Below are 14,754 nucleotides of genomic sequence, written 5' to 3'. Positions count from 1 at the left end.
TTAATAAAAAGGCATTTTTCAAAAATTGGCTTCTTTATTGTTTAAAAAAAAATCTGTTAGATCTCATAGTAGAAGAAAACCAACATAAGATATCAAGTGAGGCTTGAGATTCTGTGTCCAGAATTCATTTGGCAGGCAAATTGAAAAAAAGTTTTAAAAATGGTTGAAAATCTCAAAGTTCTGCTTTTTAATGAGACACTGGAAGTGCTTTTAATGCAGTGGGAATCATAATAAGAGAACGTCTGTGGGCAACAGTGAACTGAAATAATTGAAAGCTGCAGTTGGACAAACTCATGCTCTGAATTAAAGTGTGTTACAGGGTGGGTAATTAACAATGGAAACCATTTATCTAGACATGCCTGTGTGCATCTCACAGAGTTTTTAAATACATTCTGTCAGTCCTTCTAAACATTATAACTCAGCTCAGCTGAAGCTATGCAGATGATTCATGAGCCACTTGGCAAGATCCTCTGCTCCACAGGGGATCAGCTCAAGAGCCTCTTCTGCCCTTCCAGGCCAGTGAGCCATTACCATCCTGTCCCTGACTCCTGCTAGTATAGGAGGTGCCAGCAAGGATGCTGTACATCTTCTCACTGTCTGGGGCTTTCTTGGCCCTTGTGAATATTCAGACCTGAAGGCATCAGTAAGATGAAATGAGCAGTGACAGTTCATAATTGTGATTAAAGGCAAGGGCAGCCGGAAAAAGCTCAGAAGTCTGAGCTCTCTGAAGAGTGACATGGGATGAGTCTGGTCCCATGAAGGCAACATCCTAACCCAGCTGTCTTGTCCAGCACTGACTGTGTTTGTAGGGAGTGCCACAGGGGCTGGGATATGCTATTGGTGGGGTGTATCCACAGGTGGAACAGGCTGTTCATCAGGACATGTGCCAGCCCACCCCTCTGCCCATTCACTAACTCTACCCTCACCCTTCCATAAGTCACACACACACACAAACAATCCCTTTCCCTTGCCCCATCTCATTTACGGAGCCTGGATTCAAATAGGAAATAGAGTGTGAAGGTCCCAGCCATGCAATACATCCTGAGCTGTGCTGGAAACTTGGCACCTGGTACACTGGGTAGAGATGATGACGAGAAATTGCAGCACTCTCCCAAAAAGTCCCCTGCTCTGACTGTGAGCAGACACTGCAGAGCTTTTCTCCCAGTCTGCAGCTCGATGCCTTCACACACAGTAGAAATGTTGGGTGTTTTAAGGTAAGCTCTTGTGCGCTTACAGAAAGCACTGTTTTACTGTTGCCTTGAGCAGAAAGAGAGAATATGACAGTGTGTGTGGTTTTACTGTGGTGTCATCCACCTTGCAAAAATCCATCACAACTTAAGAGCATTTCAGTGCAAGGGCACTGCAGGAGCTCACTGCCAGCTGTGCCTGAGCTACTACCAGCAGGAAGGCAAATCTTCCCACAGGCAACACAGGCAAATCCTTCCCTTGCTCTCAGATAAGAGGATAAAGGTAGACTGAGGGGGGAGAGATATAAGTTTGGAAAAAATGTCAAAGGAAAACAGTAAGCTTGACTCTGTCCTCCTTTCCTCAAAGGAAAAAAACAGACCCTCAGATCTTATAGCAGGTTACAGGGTTACAGGAACCAGTAAAATAAATATGGGTCAGTAAAACAGAACTAGCAGTGAGTGGGAGGCAGGAGGAGAAGAGCTTCAAAAAATTATTGAAAGAAATGAGAAATTGGGGTAAATAAGAGGGAAAATACACTTTTAAATTATATTAAGAATCAGTTGATCTTTTAATATAATCAATAAGTGAGAGAAAGAGGGAGAACAAGACAGATTCTTTTTTTAGTGTGAGACAAGCTTGAGGAGAAGATGGAAAGAGTGTGCTGGGTTTTGGAAGACCACAGTTCTAGGCAGTGTATATCTGTGAGCACAGCTAGGTGCCACCACATCACCTTTTCCCAGATATTGGGTAAGTGTGAAAGCCTTGGGAATTCCACTACTTTGTCACACAGCCCTGTCCCTTTTGGGCTGGTTCTTTTGGAGGGGTGTGCAGGTGTTCCCATTCCCTGGGGAAACTGTTCAAAGTGCACCCAAGTGCCCTTGGTAAAAAATCAGCCCTGCTCTGGTTCTGCAGTTTTATGCTGGTTTGGTTTAAGCCAATCAAGCCCTCACCTTGATTTCTGCAATCTTGCCCTGTCTGTGAGGACCAGGTGTGCTGCAAGTGCCAAGTGCCATTGCTCAAGCTCTTCCAAGTGCCAACTGAGTCTGCCTTGTTTTCAGAGTGTTAGGATAGAAAATACAGTTCTTCAGAAGTCAGATTTGCTAAGTTGCAGTGTAACTGGGCTTCTTCCTGTGAAAGCTCAGGATCAAGCATTTACTTAGATGTGCAAATACTGGATTTTTTAAAAACACATTTTAAACTTCCAAGGCTCTGATGCCTCTATCAGAGCTAGAAAATAGAGGGGGCTAAGAAGGAAGATTTCTATTCATGTAAAATCAGGGGAAGAGGGGGACACTTGTCAGTAAGGACACTCCTGGTGCTTCATTATTCTCTTGGGGGCTTTTACTTTCAATTTCAGTGAAAGAAATGGGCCAAACCCAAAAAAAAGAATTCCGGAAATCCAGAAATAGAAAATTCCAAAGTAATTTTAGTCGGAAATACTAAGAACATTAATGTTTCTAAATTGAAGTTATTCTTTGGAGAGCACCTTGACTTGGTGAAATCATCGTTCTTTTTCCTGCCTTCCTGCCTCTGTCGGTGGCAGTGGCTGATAAACAAATCCTCTTGCTGAGCTGCCCCCTGAGGCCAGGCTGGGCAGGTTGTGCCTGGTCCAAGCACAGCGGGCTGTGCAGGAATCCTGGGCACACCTGGACCCCTGGGTCACCCACAGGTATTTCCCACAAAGGGGTCAGCTGCAGGGCAAAGACAAGCAAGCCATATGGGCAGGGGTCTCTGAAATCCTGCCTCGAATGCCATGGGAGTTGATGAGTTTCAAATACAATACCTTGTTTTCCTGGACTTGTGTCTTCCTGTGTAGCTATTTGTCTTCAGTTTCCTGATGGCACTGAATGGCTGCAAAATTGTCCAAGCAGACCCCAGGTACAAAAGTAGTGTTTTGATTTAGAATATTTGTTCAAGCAAATGGTAGTAAATCTATTCTTGTACATATAGGTTGTAATTCTCTAAATATTAGTAATAGCCTGCTTATGTCTTACATTCATACACAGACAAAAGCTGTGGCCCAGCCAGGTGGGGATCTCAGACCCCAAGGGCTAACTCTAGTGGCACCAAGAGATCATTTCCTTTGCCAGCTGAACCTTATGGGCACGTAGGACTTGGAGGGGTCCTCTGAGCTGAGCTCAGACCCCTGTTCTCATGGGAGCTACATCACACCACCAACCCTTGAAACTGAGAAGCTTCATCTTAAAAGGTCTCTGGTCTTCCCTGTTCTTGCAGGAGGTCTTTTCTGGAACCTTGTGGGTCTTCTAGAGTCCAGGTTCTGAAAGCTGGTGTAGCTACTTCTTCTCTGGCCAACACTCTTCTGTCAATTAGTGACGGGCTCTCTTTGCAAGAAGCCAGTACAGACTGATCATGTAAGGTCCCTTTTCTTCGGCCTCCTGGCTCCCCTGCTCGTTGCAGTTATTCAGCTGATGGTGCTGTCCTTCCCAGCCACTCCTGGACCACATCTGCAGAAAATGTTACCCAGGGTGTATTGCTTCTCCGTTTGTTATAGTACAGCCCCTCACTCCTGGTGTGTGGCATGATCAGAGTGGGAGATAGGAGCAGCTGGCTGCTGGAGCTCACACTGATTCCTTAGGCTGCTCCCAGCCACAGTCACAATCTGATGAGCTTTAAGACATTGGATGTCTTGACATTTCCCCCAGCCTCTCTGGATGAGGTGCTGTGCTTATTCCTGATAGGCATCTGAAAATCAGGCAAGTTGATGGTGTTCTGTTTCATAGATATTTCATGGTCTGTTTTATTCTTTCTGTGTTTCCTACTTCTTACTGATTTTAGGTTTTGGTTGCTTTCCATAAAGTAGACCCAGTTAGCATTTTTTCCTTCTTACAAATACTGTTGCTTTTGGAGAAGTGTGTGCTAAAATGGGCACAGGCATGAGGAGAACTAGTTCAGAAGAAGGCATTAATAAGAGGGCATTAATGAGAGGGTATTTTGTACATCTGTAGTACTACTTACCTGCTTTCCATTCTTCTCGACAGCTCTACTGGAGCAAAAAGAGGCAGGATAGTGGACCAAAGAATGTATCTGCATGTGTCAGGGGCAGTATGTGAAGGAGGCAGGAAACAAGAAAGCCTTAGGATCATAGTAAGTCTTGCCTGGAAGATAGGCAACTGAATCCCTCATGTCTGTGTCTTTCACCACCGTTCAGATGTATATGCCAAATCCATGCAGTCAGCTATTAAGACATCAGTAGCATTTCCAGGAAAAAAGGTATCAGTTAAACAGATCTCAAAGCTCAGTATTTACATGGCTTAGGAACCCGAGGCCTACTTACAGTGTCTAATTTTGGTTGTACAGTTTGGGGCTGAGATGGCCCAGAGCATCAGCTGCTTGTGGATTGGGCATAATAACCCAAGGAAATACAACTGGTTCCCTCTGCAGCCTCCTGGACCAGGGGTGCCCATCCATGTCTCCTGTCTCTGTAGTCTACAAGGATAGTCATAGGTAAAGTCCTCATGTGGTCTTCTCTTCCCTCTCATTGACTCCCCGGCCCTTTTCTGAGATTTCCATGAACACAGACATCTGGCTTCACAGTTACAGGTCAGAGGAGCAATTTGAGACAAATGAAAGGCACACGCAAGTATCTCAGTAACCCTTTGGCTGCATGACTGCAAGTGAATAGCACAGCATGCAATTCCACAAGCTGATTAAACTCTAGCTGGGTATTTTAGCACACCCTGCAGTTAACTTCTAGCATCTGCCATAGTCTTTTGGCATCTCCCTTGTTCCTTTTGGTGTTCCGTGTTTATTTGCAGCTGGCAGCTGCACTGGCAGGATAAAAATGTCAGGCTGAGGAGTTTTGAGAAGTGGTGATTTGGGGCTGTGCTGTGCTGTTTCAGGATTAAGGGAAATTCAGGCAGGTAAGCAGGTGTAGCTCCTGCCCACCTCCTTGCCCTTTCTCCTCAACAAAGACAAGCTGTACAAGAGCTATCTTGTGTTCATAACAGGGCTGCACAAAGTTGGCAACAGCCCTCCCTCAGAAGGCACAGGTTACCTTTGCTGGCAGTTGGGCTGAAGATGAAGCACAAACTAAGCTCGAGTTACGGATCGAAGTGTGGACAGCAAGAAGCAGAGGACTCTTTCATGGCCCTTTGGTGACTTTAAAAAGAGAAATTCTGACTTCATAGCCAGCCAGCTTTGAGGATAGGCTGTGCAGTTATCTGAATCATCTTTGTTCAGGAGCACAAGGAAATATTCGGAGCAGGCTGACTGTGAGTTCAGCCTGACCCCAGCGTTAATGGCAGAAGCACTGAGTTACAATCACTGTGTCTGTGGGTGGTCAGAGCGAGGGGAGCTGCCTGTGCCCCAGGGCAGGGTGGGATGCTGCCCTTCCAAGGTCGGTCACATCGCAGGAGTCCTGCACTTATCCCTGCTGTGAAAATTGTCTGGATGCTTTCACCAGAAAATCACTTTTCATCAGAAAATTGCCTTTCATCAGAAAGTGCCAGCGTGAGCAATACCTTTGAGTTTCGTTGGTGAGGCATGTTTCTGGGAATGTTGGTCTTTTGCTGGAATTTTTCTCAAGGAAGGCTTCTTCATTTTACAATGACAAGAGAGAACAAATGATCCAGTGCTCCAGACGCTCCCACGCACTAGGACAGAGCCATAGGAGTAGGAGCTGAGTCTCTCTGCAGCCCAGCAAAGGCTCCAAGTGTTGGGCTGCTGAATAATTGGTAGTGGAGGAGTGTCTGTCTTCTGGGTCACCCTGAAAATGTTCATTAAAACAGGTGGCTCAGCCTCCCACCCAAATCCAAAGGGAACACCCTAAGCCTCTGGACTGGGGACTGTAGGCAGACTCGTCAGCAGCCTCAGGGCTGCAGGTCTCTGTCTGCAGGTCTCTTAACACAGATCTCTGATGCCAAGATCTCAATTGCATCAGAATTTCAAGTTTCCACATTGTTGTTAAAAAAGAGTTTGATCTGATGTGCACAGAGGAACACTTGAAACATGCAACCTGAAGACTCAAGTAACAAGGGGCAAGTGAACATGTACAAAAATATCACTTTAGAAATGTCATGATTTTCAAGCTTATGTAAGTACTTTTGTATGCAATGCCTCTCATGTTGGAGTTTCTTTTTTTCTTAACGTATAGATTTGACAGTAAGGCAAATCTCACAGCAGGGTCAAAGTGGGCAGCATTGAAATTTCTTCCTTCAAAGTGCTGTGGAGCTGCTGACGTCTCAAAAAAGTGCATGGAAAGCAACACAAGAACTGGAGCAGTTAGAGGTGATCTGGCTTTTGACATCTTCTAATGCAGAGGGATTAGAAGATGGTGTCAAAGCCTTCAAGAATCTAAGGAAGAGTCACAATTTCTTCTCAGGAGACCAGAGGACAAAGGCAGGGCCAAGAAGTCACACAGCACACAGTGGAGAGTTTTTCTGAGGCTCAGTACAGGGTTCAGTACAAGTGAAATGGACCCTGCAAGCCAAACCAAAATGTTTCTGAAAGATGTCTGCCACTTTTAGACAGGCCATACAGAACAATGAATACAGATGGATTTGAACTCCAGTGACACTGATTTTCCTTTTGTAATTTCCCTTTTGCCAAAGGAACTTTTGGCAAAGAAAATGTTTCTCCAGAAGAAAGATGCTGTGGTTGGCTTTTAAACAGCAAATTTCTATAGTTCCTAAGGAAGGAGACTCACTTTAATTTGACTGCACAGAATTACTCACTGATGTCTTTCTTACTTTCTTTCCTTGTTCCCTGTGTTGACATTGTGTCATGTGTTGACAGTATATAGCCCCCAAATTCTGTGCAACTGCAGATAATTTCCCATACTCAAGAAATTTCTGCATGAAAAAGAAACCCAAACTACTCATGGTTTGAAAGAAACAAATGTACACAGATAAATAAATATACAAACTTTGTGAAAAACAACTGTCTTCCCTGCGGCTCAATTTCATCAATCTAAATATGAAAAAAAAAGGAACCATTAGATTACAGGGTGAAAAAATTTTGTTACTTGTTATGAGAGAGAGCTGTTTTGCTTATAAAAAGTAAAAAGCAGTGTGTAGTTGTTATTGGACGCATTTATGGCCACAAGTTGGTATAGCTCGATCTTTTTTGAGAACATACAGATTTGATGAAGACCTATTTTGGGCAGGATGCCCTATTCTTTTAGGACTTGTTTTTCTTGTGTTCCACTGGCTGATTAATTCCTGATTTTTTTTTCCATCTGTGTGTGTGCCTTTCTGAGAATTTTTGCTTTGTTTTCTTGAATGGAAAAACCTCATAAGCCCAAGCAGAATTACAGCATCCATTTGGACTGGAACACATAGTCAGAAGGTTTAGAAAGCAAAAAATTACCTTTTTTTTCTTTATTAACCAATGCTGTAGTCAAGCAAGGAAAAAAAAACCACAAAGGAAAAGCAGCTGCAACCGAAAGAAATTAAGTGCAAAGAGCCTGAAATACAATTTTGTGTTGCTGTTTTTGATAACGTGTGACAATAATAATAGGTCACACCAGATGACATTGGAACATGGTCCAAGGGATAGGAAGACATTTAATTAGTGGAAAAAAGAGACCTCTGGCAGGTGGATTGACACACAGATCTGTTTTTGAAAAGCATGTTCAGACCCTCTTATTCTTAGGACAGCCTTTGGACAGAGCCTGGCTTGTTCAGATTGTGATACGTTAATAAGGATACTGAGCAAGTTGCTGGAGATAATTATGCATTTGCTGGAAGGGGGGATTGTTTCATCCTGTTGAAGTGAACCCTGTGTTGTAGAACATTATCACTCCACTGTACTGAAAGTAAACATTTTGACTTTCATATTATTTGTCAGCTGTGGAGCGTGGGAAGAGTGGAAAAAAGCCAGGCCCCAGCCACGACTCTGGATGGAGGAAATTACAGCTTATCATTATCTTGATGTGCAAAGATGCAGCTTGGTTCTGCAGTGTTGGATTATCTGAGCTCCAGATTCCACCAAGCTTCTTGAGCTTGGCTGAACAAAGGTTGCCAGGCTTCTCCCGCCCTTGCGTTTGGGATTTAGTTCTGCAGGAAGACTGAAGACATAAATAGCAATGCTTTAGGTCTGTGGACCTACACAGGATAAACATGTCAGTGTGGGAGAGCAGACAGGGTCTTCCTGAAGCCATCTGCCCTGGTAGCCCATTAGTGAGGAACAATCTTCACTCCTGTTTTCTCCTACACCAAAACTCACACCAAAAAATGCTTCAGAGAGTCTCCTTTCCATATGCAGCTAGTAGAAAGTCCTGGGAGAATTAGGTGCCAAATTAACTATTAATCACCTTAGTGACTTTGTAGGTTTATTTTAAGGCCAAATTCTGTATAGGCTTCACTGACTTTCCCAAAACATTTAGTGGCGCAAAAAGTCTGTACATGTGCATCAGAATCCAGAACACTTCCTGCCAGATAAGGCTCTTAAGGCAAGGTGCATCAGAATCCAGAACACTTCCTGCCAGATAAGGCTCTTAAGGCAAGGTGCATCTGAGTTTCCACAGATGGTGGTCCAAGTATGGTGCATCTGTCAGAGCACATTTGGGTTATTCATCTTGATATTGCTGTTGCTTTGCTCAAGCCATAGCTATTCTTCTCTGGGTTGTCATCCTATAACATCACAACCTGATCCTCTAGAGCACCTGCAAGGATAGGATGAAGAGCTGCAAATCACCTCCAGCAACTGCCCTTAGGTATGAGATCAAGCATATCCTGATGAGAGACTCCCAGGCAGCAGAGCTCTGGAACAATATTGGTCTGAGGGCTGGTTTCTGGGTCATAAGGAGAGAAGTTATTGTGGTACAGGCAGAGAGTCCTTCCACTGACTTTGTGAGTTTTTTCTCTGGCTCACAGAGCCAGATTTGTGTTGTGATGTGAAAGCATCTTGATTCTGTATTTGATAGGAGAGCCTGACAGCATAATTATGCTGTGATAGGAGGAAAGCTCCTAGAAACAAAATCTAATATGCTATGTATTATGCTTGTGACAAAAATACTTACTTATGACCAAATTAGTTTGGTGAAGCAGATATAAATTAAGCTCCTAGTGTTCACACATATCAAAATTCAGAATTTAAAGACAGGCTATCCGAATACTATACTGGTAAAATAAGATTATCGTTCCTCCCTGCAATATGCTTAAAATCTTGACAGTAATTTCAATGGGACAAGTAATTTTTCTCTCCATATCAGCATGACCCCCTGGGAAACAGTGGGAGGTACATCATGTGCCAATTGAAAGTGAAATACAAAACAAAAATCCATAAACACAAGGCATCACAATTTTTTAGTGTGGTTACTACAAGGACCATAAATGCTGGCTCTGAGGATTCCTTTTCATATCTGTTTTTCTTGTTGACATCTCTTTAGTTATTGTCTCAATCTCCTAAGTGTAAGGTGCGCAGAGTGCCTCAGCATTTTGGCTATCATATTGAGGTAACCCAAGGCTTTGCATTCAATGTGATGACACTCTCACTGCTGGCAGTGCAACAGCCCTTAAAACATATCCACATTTTGGGGAAGGCTGCAGTTAGCAAAGAGGACAAGAGCCTCATCAATCTTTGGCTGGCTGCTCTCTTTCCAAACAGGGAAAAAGCCTGTGCATACACACTTCAAGAGGGATGAAGTTAGCATGTGGTGCTGTGCATTAAAAATTTCCTTGGCTCTCTGGAACAAAAGACTCCCATGGCTGAGTATGTAGGCAAAACTGCTAATAGATGTGCCAGGTTCTCAGCTTCTCCAGTGGTGAAATGGGGACCAGCTTGACACAGCTTTGCCATTCTCGGCTGATGTCTTATTGCTGTAATTTGGCATAGGCAAGTAAAACGAGGTTGGGCATTGGGACCTAATACCTGTAGCATCCAGTGGGAGTCACACACCCCACTAGCATGGCTGGACTCCTTACAACAAACTGTTTCACAAACTGTTCAAACTGTCACACTGAGTAAATATACACTTCCCTTAAATAAGTATACACTTGCCTTCCACACAAAGTCCCCAGAGCATTCACACTTTTATATGAGCATTTACAGAGGAAACAGCACTAGCCCTATAATTGTCCACATCAAAATCTGTTTATTATTCAGCTGGAAGTACTGAGATATAGCAGAGAATTGCCACAGTATTAACAACCGAGGAGTGGCCATCACCAGCATTATTGTTTATTGCCTTTCCAGTGCACTGAAGACTGACTTGTTTACAAGCATCGTAACTAAAGAGCCAGAGCTCTCTTTATTTGCCACCAAGTGAGCCTACAGGGAAAAGCAGAGGAAGAAAGCTTGGGGAAGGCATTATGGTCACTAGCTGTTACAGGTGCAGTAACTAAAAACACTTATCTCTCCATACCCCACTCTATCCTGTGGTATTTTTTATTTTAGAAATGCCTACATTTCTCAGTACTCCATATAAGACTGTAGGGGTAGTGTGTTAATAAATGTTCACTGGAATGTAAAATATGTACCGTATTTAGTGAATAATAGATTATAAGTAACTCCAAGGATATCACATAAAATGCTGTAGGTGTTTATGAGCAATTAGTAAGCATTAGTAAGCAATTTATTATTGATCAGAAAGGGAGGGAAGGATTACATATTTATTACAATCCATGAATTCTGTATTAAAGGTGTTGAAGTCTTGGTTAGAAATTAAGTGTGAGCCACTGGCCTTTTAGCACTAGGCTCTCTGGCCAACAGCTGATAAGATCACACCAAGTTCTTGGCAGCTTTGGGACACTCCAGAGCACTGTTGACCTGTCCTGTAGTCAAACACGTAGCCTCTGGTTTTAGTGCCTCTCAGCAGCCATGATTTTGCTTTGGTACATCACAATTCGTATCAGTTTCACATGGTGCTTTCCTTTAAGAACTGACACTCTCTTTGTTTCACTCCCTGGCTAAATCTGTTTCTTCCCTCTTTTATGTTTCCTTCTCCTCTTCTCCCCAGGGTGAATGCTCACAAAAGTGCTATGACATCTTTGTGCTGGAGACGGTGTGTGTGGCGTGGTTTTCCTTTGAGTTCCTGCTGAGATCCATTCAGGCAGAAAACAAGTGTGCTTTCCTGAAAACCCCGCTCAACATCATCGACATCCTGGCCATTCTGCCTTTCTACATCTCTCTCATTGTGGATGTGGTTTCCACAAAGAACAGCAGCAAGCCTGGCGGGGGAGCTGGGAACAAGTACCTGGAGCGGGTGGGGCTGGTGCTGCGCTTCCTGCGGGCGCTGCGCATCCTGTATGTGATGAGGCTAGCCCGGCACTCACTGGGGCTGCAGACACTGGGGCTCACTGTGCGCCGCTGCACCCGTGAGTTTGGGCTGCTCCTGCTCTTCCTCTGCGTTGCCATGGCCCTCTTCTCACCGCTGGTGTACTTGGCTGAGAGCGAACTGGGAGCCAAGCAAGAGTTCACCAGCGTCCCCACCAGTTACTGGTGGGCTGTGATCTCCATGACAACTGTTGGCTATGGGGACATGGTGCCTCGTAGCATACCTGGACAGGTGGTAGCCCTGAGTAGTATCTTGAGTGGGATTTTGCTGATGGCTTTCCCAGTCACATCCATCTTTCATACCTTTTCCCGTTCCTACAGTGAGCTGAAGGAGCAGCAGCAGCGAGTAGCCAGCAGGCAGGTATGCCAGCGGCACGAGAACGCTGAGCTCCTGGGTGGTGACAGTACAAGGGGGCTCAGTGCCACACTCCCACCAGGTGCTGGTGAGCAGGAGGATCTGACCTTGGTGGACCAGTAAGCCAAGAGAAGTTCTTGACCCTGAACAGCTGAGGACATATGTTGGCAGCACAAGAAGCAGTGGACATGGGAGGTCAGTTCTGCAAGAATGCCATGAACTGCATAAATGAGGGGCAGACACACACAAGGTTTCTCTAAAGACCAACTTCTGATCTTAAGGGACCTCTGAAAAGTACCCCTACAAATTCTACCAAGTACAGCTCTGCTCCATTGCTTTTCTTAGGACTTTTCTATTGAGCAAGTATTTTTGGGTATGCCCAAGGAGCAGCCATTGAATACAGCCAGCCAGCAGAATGTAATGAGAAGCACAGCCTGTGCCAGATGCCATGTGGCAGAGAACCAGTGTGCCACCTCCTCCCTGCCCTGCTCAGTGGCACTCCCTGTGCAAGGGGCTGAGCAAGGGGCTCCCTGTGCTGCAACGCCACACGACGTTTGTTTTGGCAGCACCACCAAGGAACACAAACCTCAGACAAGCCAAGGTGGGATGGCAAGAGAAGGGCAGAAGCATTCCTTCAGCTTTACCAGGGGCTTGCTTTTGTCTTCTACAGATGAAGCAGCGCAGCCAGAGTGCTGGCAGCGCTGCCAGCTCTGAATTGTGTGTGAGCACAGTTTTTATTATTTAGTAGAGATGCATATTTACCATCCTAAGCTTTATATCTTAGTCTCATGACAGAAATACACATACAAAAAATCTTCCTGACTATGGTACTGAATGTTAACTTGGTTATTTTTCCTTTGCTAACAGCCAAATATTAAAAATACTATTATAAATGATGACATTTCTCCACTTTCTGTTAACTATTTCCATCTCTCATGTATCGAGAACTGTGCTTAACAGGCAACTGAACCAATCTGAACTACATGTAGCTCAGGAAGGGGAGGGTAATGTTAAACCAGCAGCGACTCCCAGCTCTGCAGTCTTCCTCAGTGGTGCAGTCATGTGCAGACAGGAGTAGGGGAGCAGTACAAACCCAGTGAAGCTAGCAAGACACCTTCAGTGGGCTCCGGCCCGAGCTGCAGTGCAGCAGCTGTGCTCTGCATTAGGAGTAGCTTTTTGGTTTTGCCCTCCTACTAAGAAAAAGAAAATCCTGTCCTTAGAACAAGTGTTCTGGCTCTTCTTCCTGATTCTCAAAGGATTTAAGTCACCTTAAAGGGAAAATTAATCATATGGTGGCATCTGCATGTTTGCTTATTGATGCCAGCCCCATGCATGAGCTTTCCAGCCACCACCCTGGCGGAACTATGTAGCTGGTCCAAGTCAGGATGCTGTATGGGTCTTTCAGTGTTCCTACAGGTGGGATGTGATCAGGGAATGGAGGGAGATGGAACCCAACAGTCTCTTGTACCTACACTCCTATATGTACTAAAGCCATGCAGTGTCACCCTCCATATTCTCCACCCACCAGGAAGGGAACAAAACCTGATGTATTGAAGATAGGATTTTTCTGGTCTGTTGTTTGGGGTTTTTTTTTGCCTCAACATATGTTGTAAAACTAATCCTACATTACCAAACTCTCATATTAAGCCATTCCTTATAGGAATGAAGCAAGGGAAATGGAAAAGTTACACTTTATTTTAATAAAAATATAAAGCTTTGTTGCTGACTCTTTGTGTCTGGTGATTTGGATGTGGAGGGAGGTGGTGTTTTGCCGTGCTGATCTGAAGTAAGTCATGTTACTTGCTGCTGAGCACTGCAGGAGATGGAGGCAGCAAAACTGAGCCCCCTACCCTGCAGAATGCACCTGGGTCAGCAAAGCCCCAGCTGTACTGAACTGCAGGCAAACCAAATGAAGGGGCCCACGCCAGGGTTCTGCCCATCCTTCATGGCCCAGCAGCACCGGGAACACATTTGCTCCTTGTGCTAGAGAAGAGGGCCAAGGGCTGGTACCTGGTGCCTGGGCTGACTCAGACTCCTGGCAAAGCAATGCCAGCACTGGGTTGCTGTGACTCATGAAAGATTTTAATTTTATTGGTTTTTTATTCCCGGTGGAGACATTTCTTTCATTAAGGATTATTAAGGTCTGACATCAGGGATACAGCTTTGGAGCCAGCTGATTGCAAACTGGAGAAGGGAGCAGTGACAGGGAGACAATGTGGCCTGGTGCTAAGGAGCAGCACTGCATCTTCTGGGGGCATTCAGATGCTCAATATTAAAGTGGCACCTGACAGACTCACTAGGTGGACTCACAAGTTCACTTCTCATAGTGATTTGGCTCATGCACACCAGGTGTGTTTCATGCTCCATCTCCAGTGAGAATGAAGCAACCACGGCTAGTGTGCATGGAAGGTGCAGAATGCATCTCCTCAAGGTGGTGAAGCCCAAAAACTGCAAGCACCCTTACCTTACTACTAGAAAAGCCAGGCTGGAGTAGACATCCTTGCAGAACGAAGAGTTTCACACTTGCAGTGCTAGCAAATAACCATGAATCAATGCAGCTTTTGGCTTTGCAGCATGAAAAAACCAGTGCTAGGACAGCAAACTGCAGCTCAGCAGCTGTGTAGAAAAACAGACTGATGACACACACCATATTGCTGCTGTTTTCCATCAAGTTGCTATTGTCCTTCAATAGTGAGTTCTTTGTATTTTTCAAAAGGCACACAATTATTTCCAGCATGCACAGAGTTTTAATAAAGTGACAAAACCCACTCATTATGTCTCCTAGTCAAAGCCTAGCTTTTAATAAAGTTTCATTTCATCTATTGGGATGACAGATGAGGAAACAAATATAAACCAGGAACCTTTTCAACATATATTTGGAAGCTGTATAAAGTTGTGATGCACACATTGCCAGACATAAAAGACATTCGGAGGAAAATTAATTTCACCCAGAGCAGCTGTTGTTATGGGTGATG

General features: G+C 44.5%; 2 protein-coding genes across 10 annotated transcripts in view; one reads left to right on the top strand and one right to left on the bottom strand.

Annotated features, from left to right (window-relative positions):
• Positions 1-13,497, top strand: part of KCNG2 (potassium voltage-gated channel modifier subfamily G member 2) — a 53,737-nt gene extending 40,240 nt beyond the window's left edge. For all 4 annotated transcript variants that reach the window (XM_054000360.1, XM_054000352.1, XM_054000377.1 and 1 more), the window contains exon 3: positions 11,108-13,497. In XM_054000360.1, the coding sequence (XP_053856335.1) occupies positions 11,108-11,902 (795 nt within the window). In that variant the 3' untranslated portion in view covers positions 11,903-13,497. The remainder of the gene's footprint in view (positions 1-11,107) is intronic.
• SLC66A2 (solute carrier family 66 member 2) overlaps positions 1-14,754 on the bottom strand; it is a 165,521-nt gene that overhangs the window by 73,738 nt on the left and 77,029 nt on the right. For 3 of the 6 annotated variants that reach the window (XM_054000390.1, XM_054000400.1, XM_054000417.1), the window contains one exon: positions 7,578-8,204. The exons of the other annotated variants lie outside the window; for them this stretch is intronic. In XM_054000390.1, the coding sequence (XP_053856365.1) occupies positions 7,985-8,204 (220 nt within the window). In that variant the 3' untranslated portion in view covers positions 7,578-7,984. Of the gene's footprint in view, positions 1-7,577; positions 8,205-14,754 lie in introns of those variants that run through there. 6 annotated transcript variants of the gene reach the window in all.

The sequence above is a fragment of the Vidua macroura genome, chromosome 1 (genome assembly GCF_024509145.1).
Source record: "Vidua macroura isolate BioBank_ID:100142 chromosome 1, ASM2450914v1, whole genome shotgun sequence".
Classification (NCBI taxonomy): Eukaryota; Metazoa; Chordata; class Aves; order Passeriformes; family Viduidae; genus Vidua; species Vidua macroura.
The sequence above is the reverse complement of the archived record's forward strand: the minus strand, read 5'-3'. Positions and strand labels throughout refer to the sequence as shown.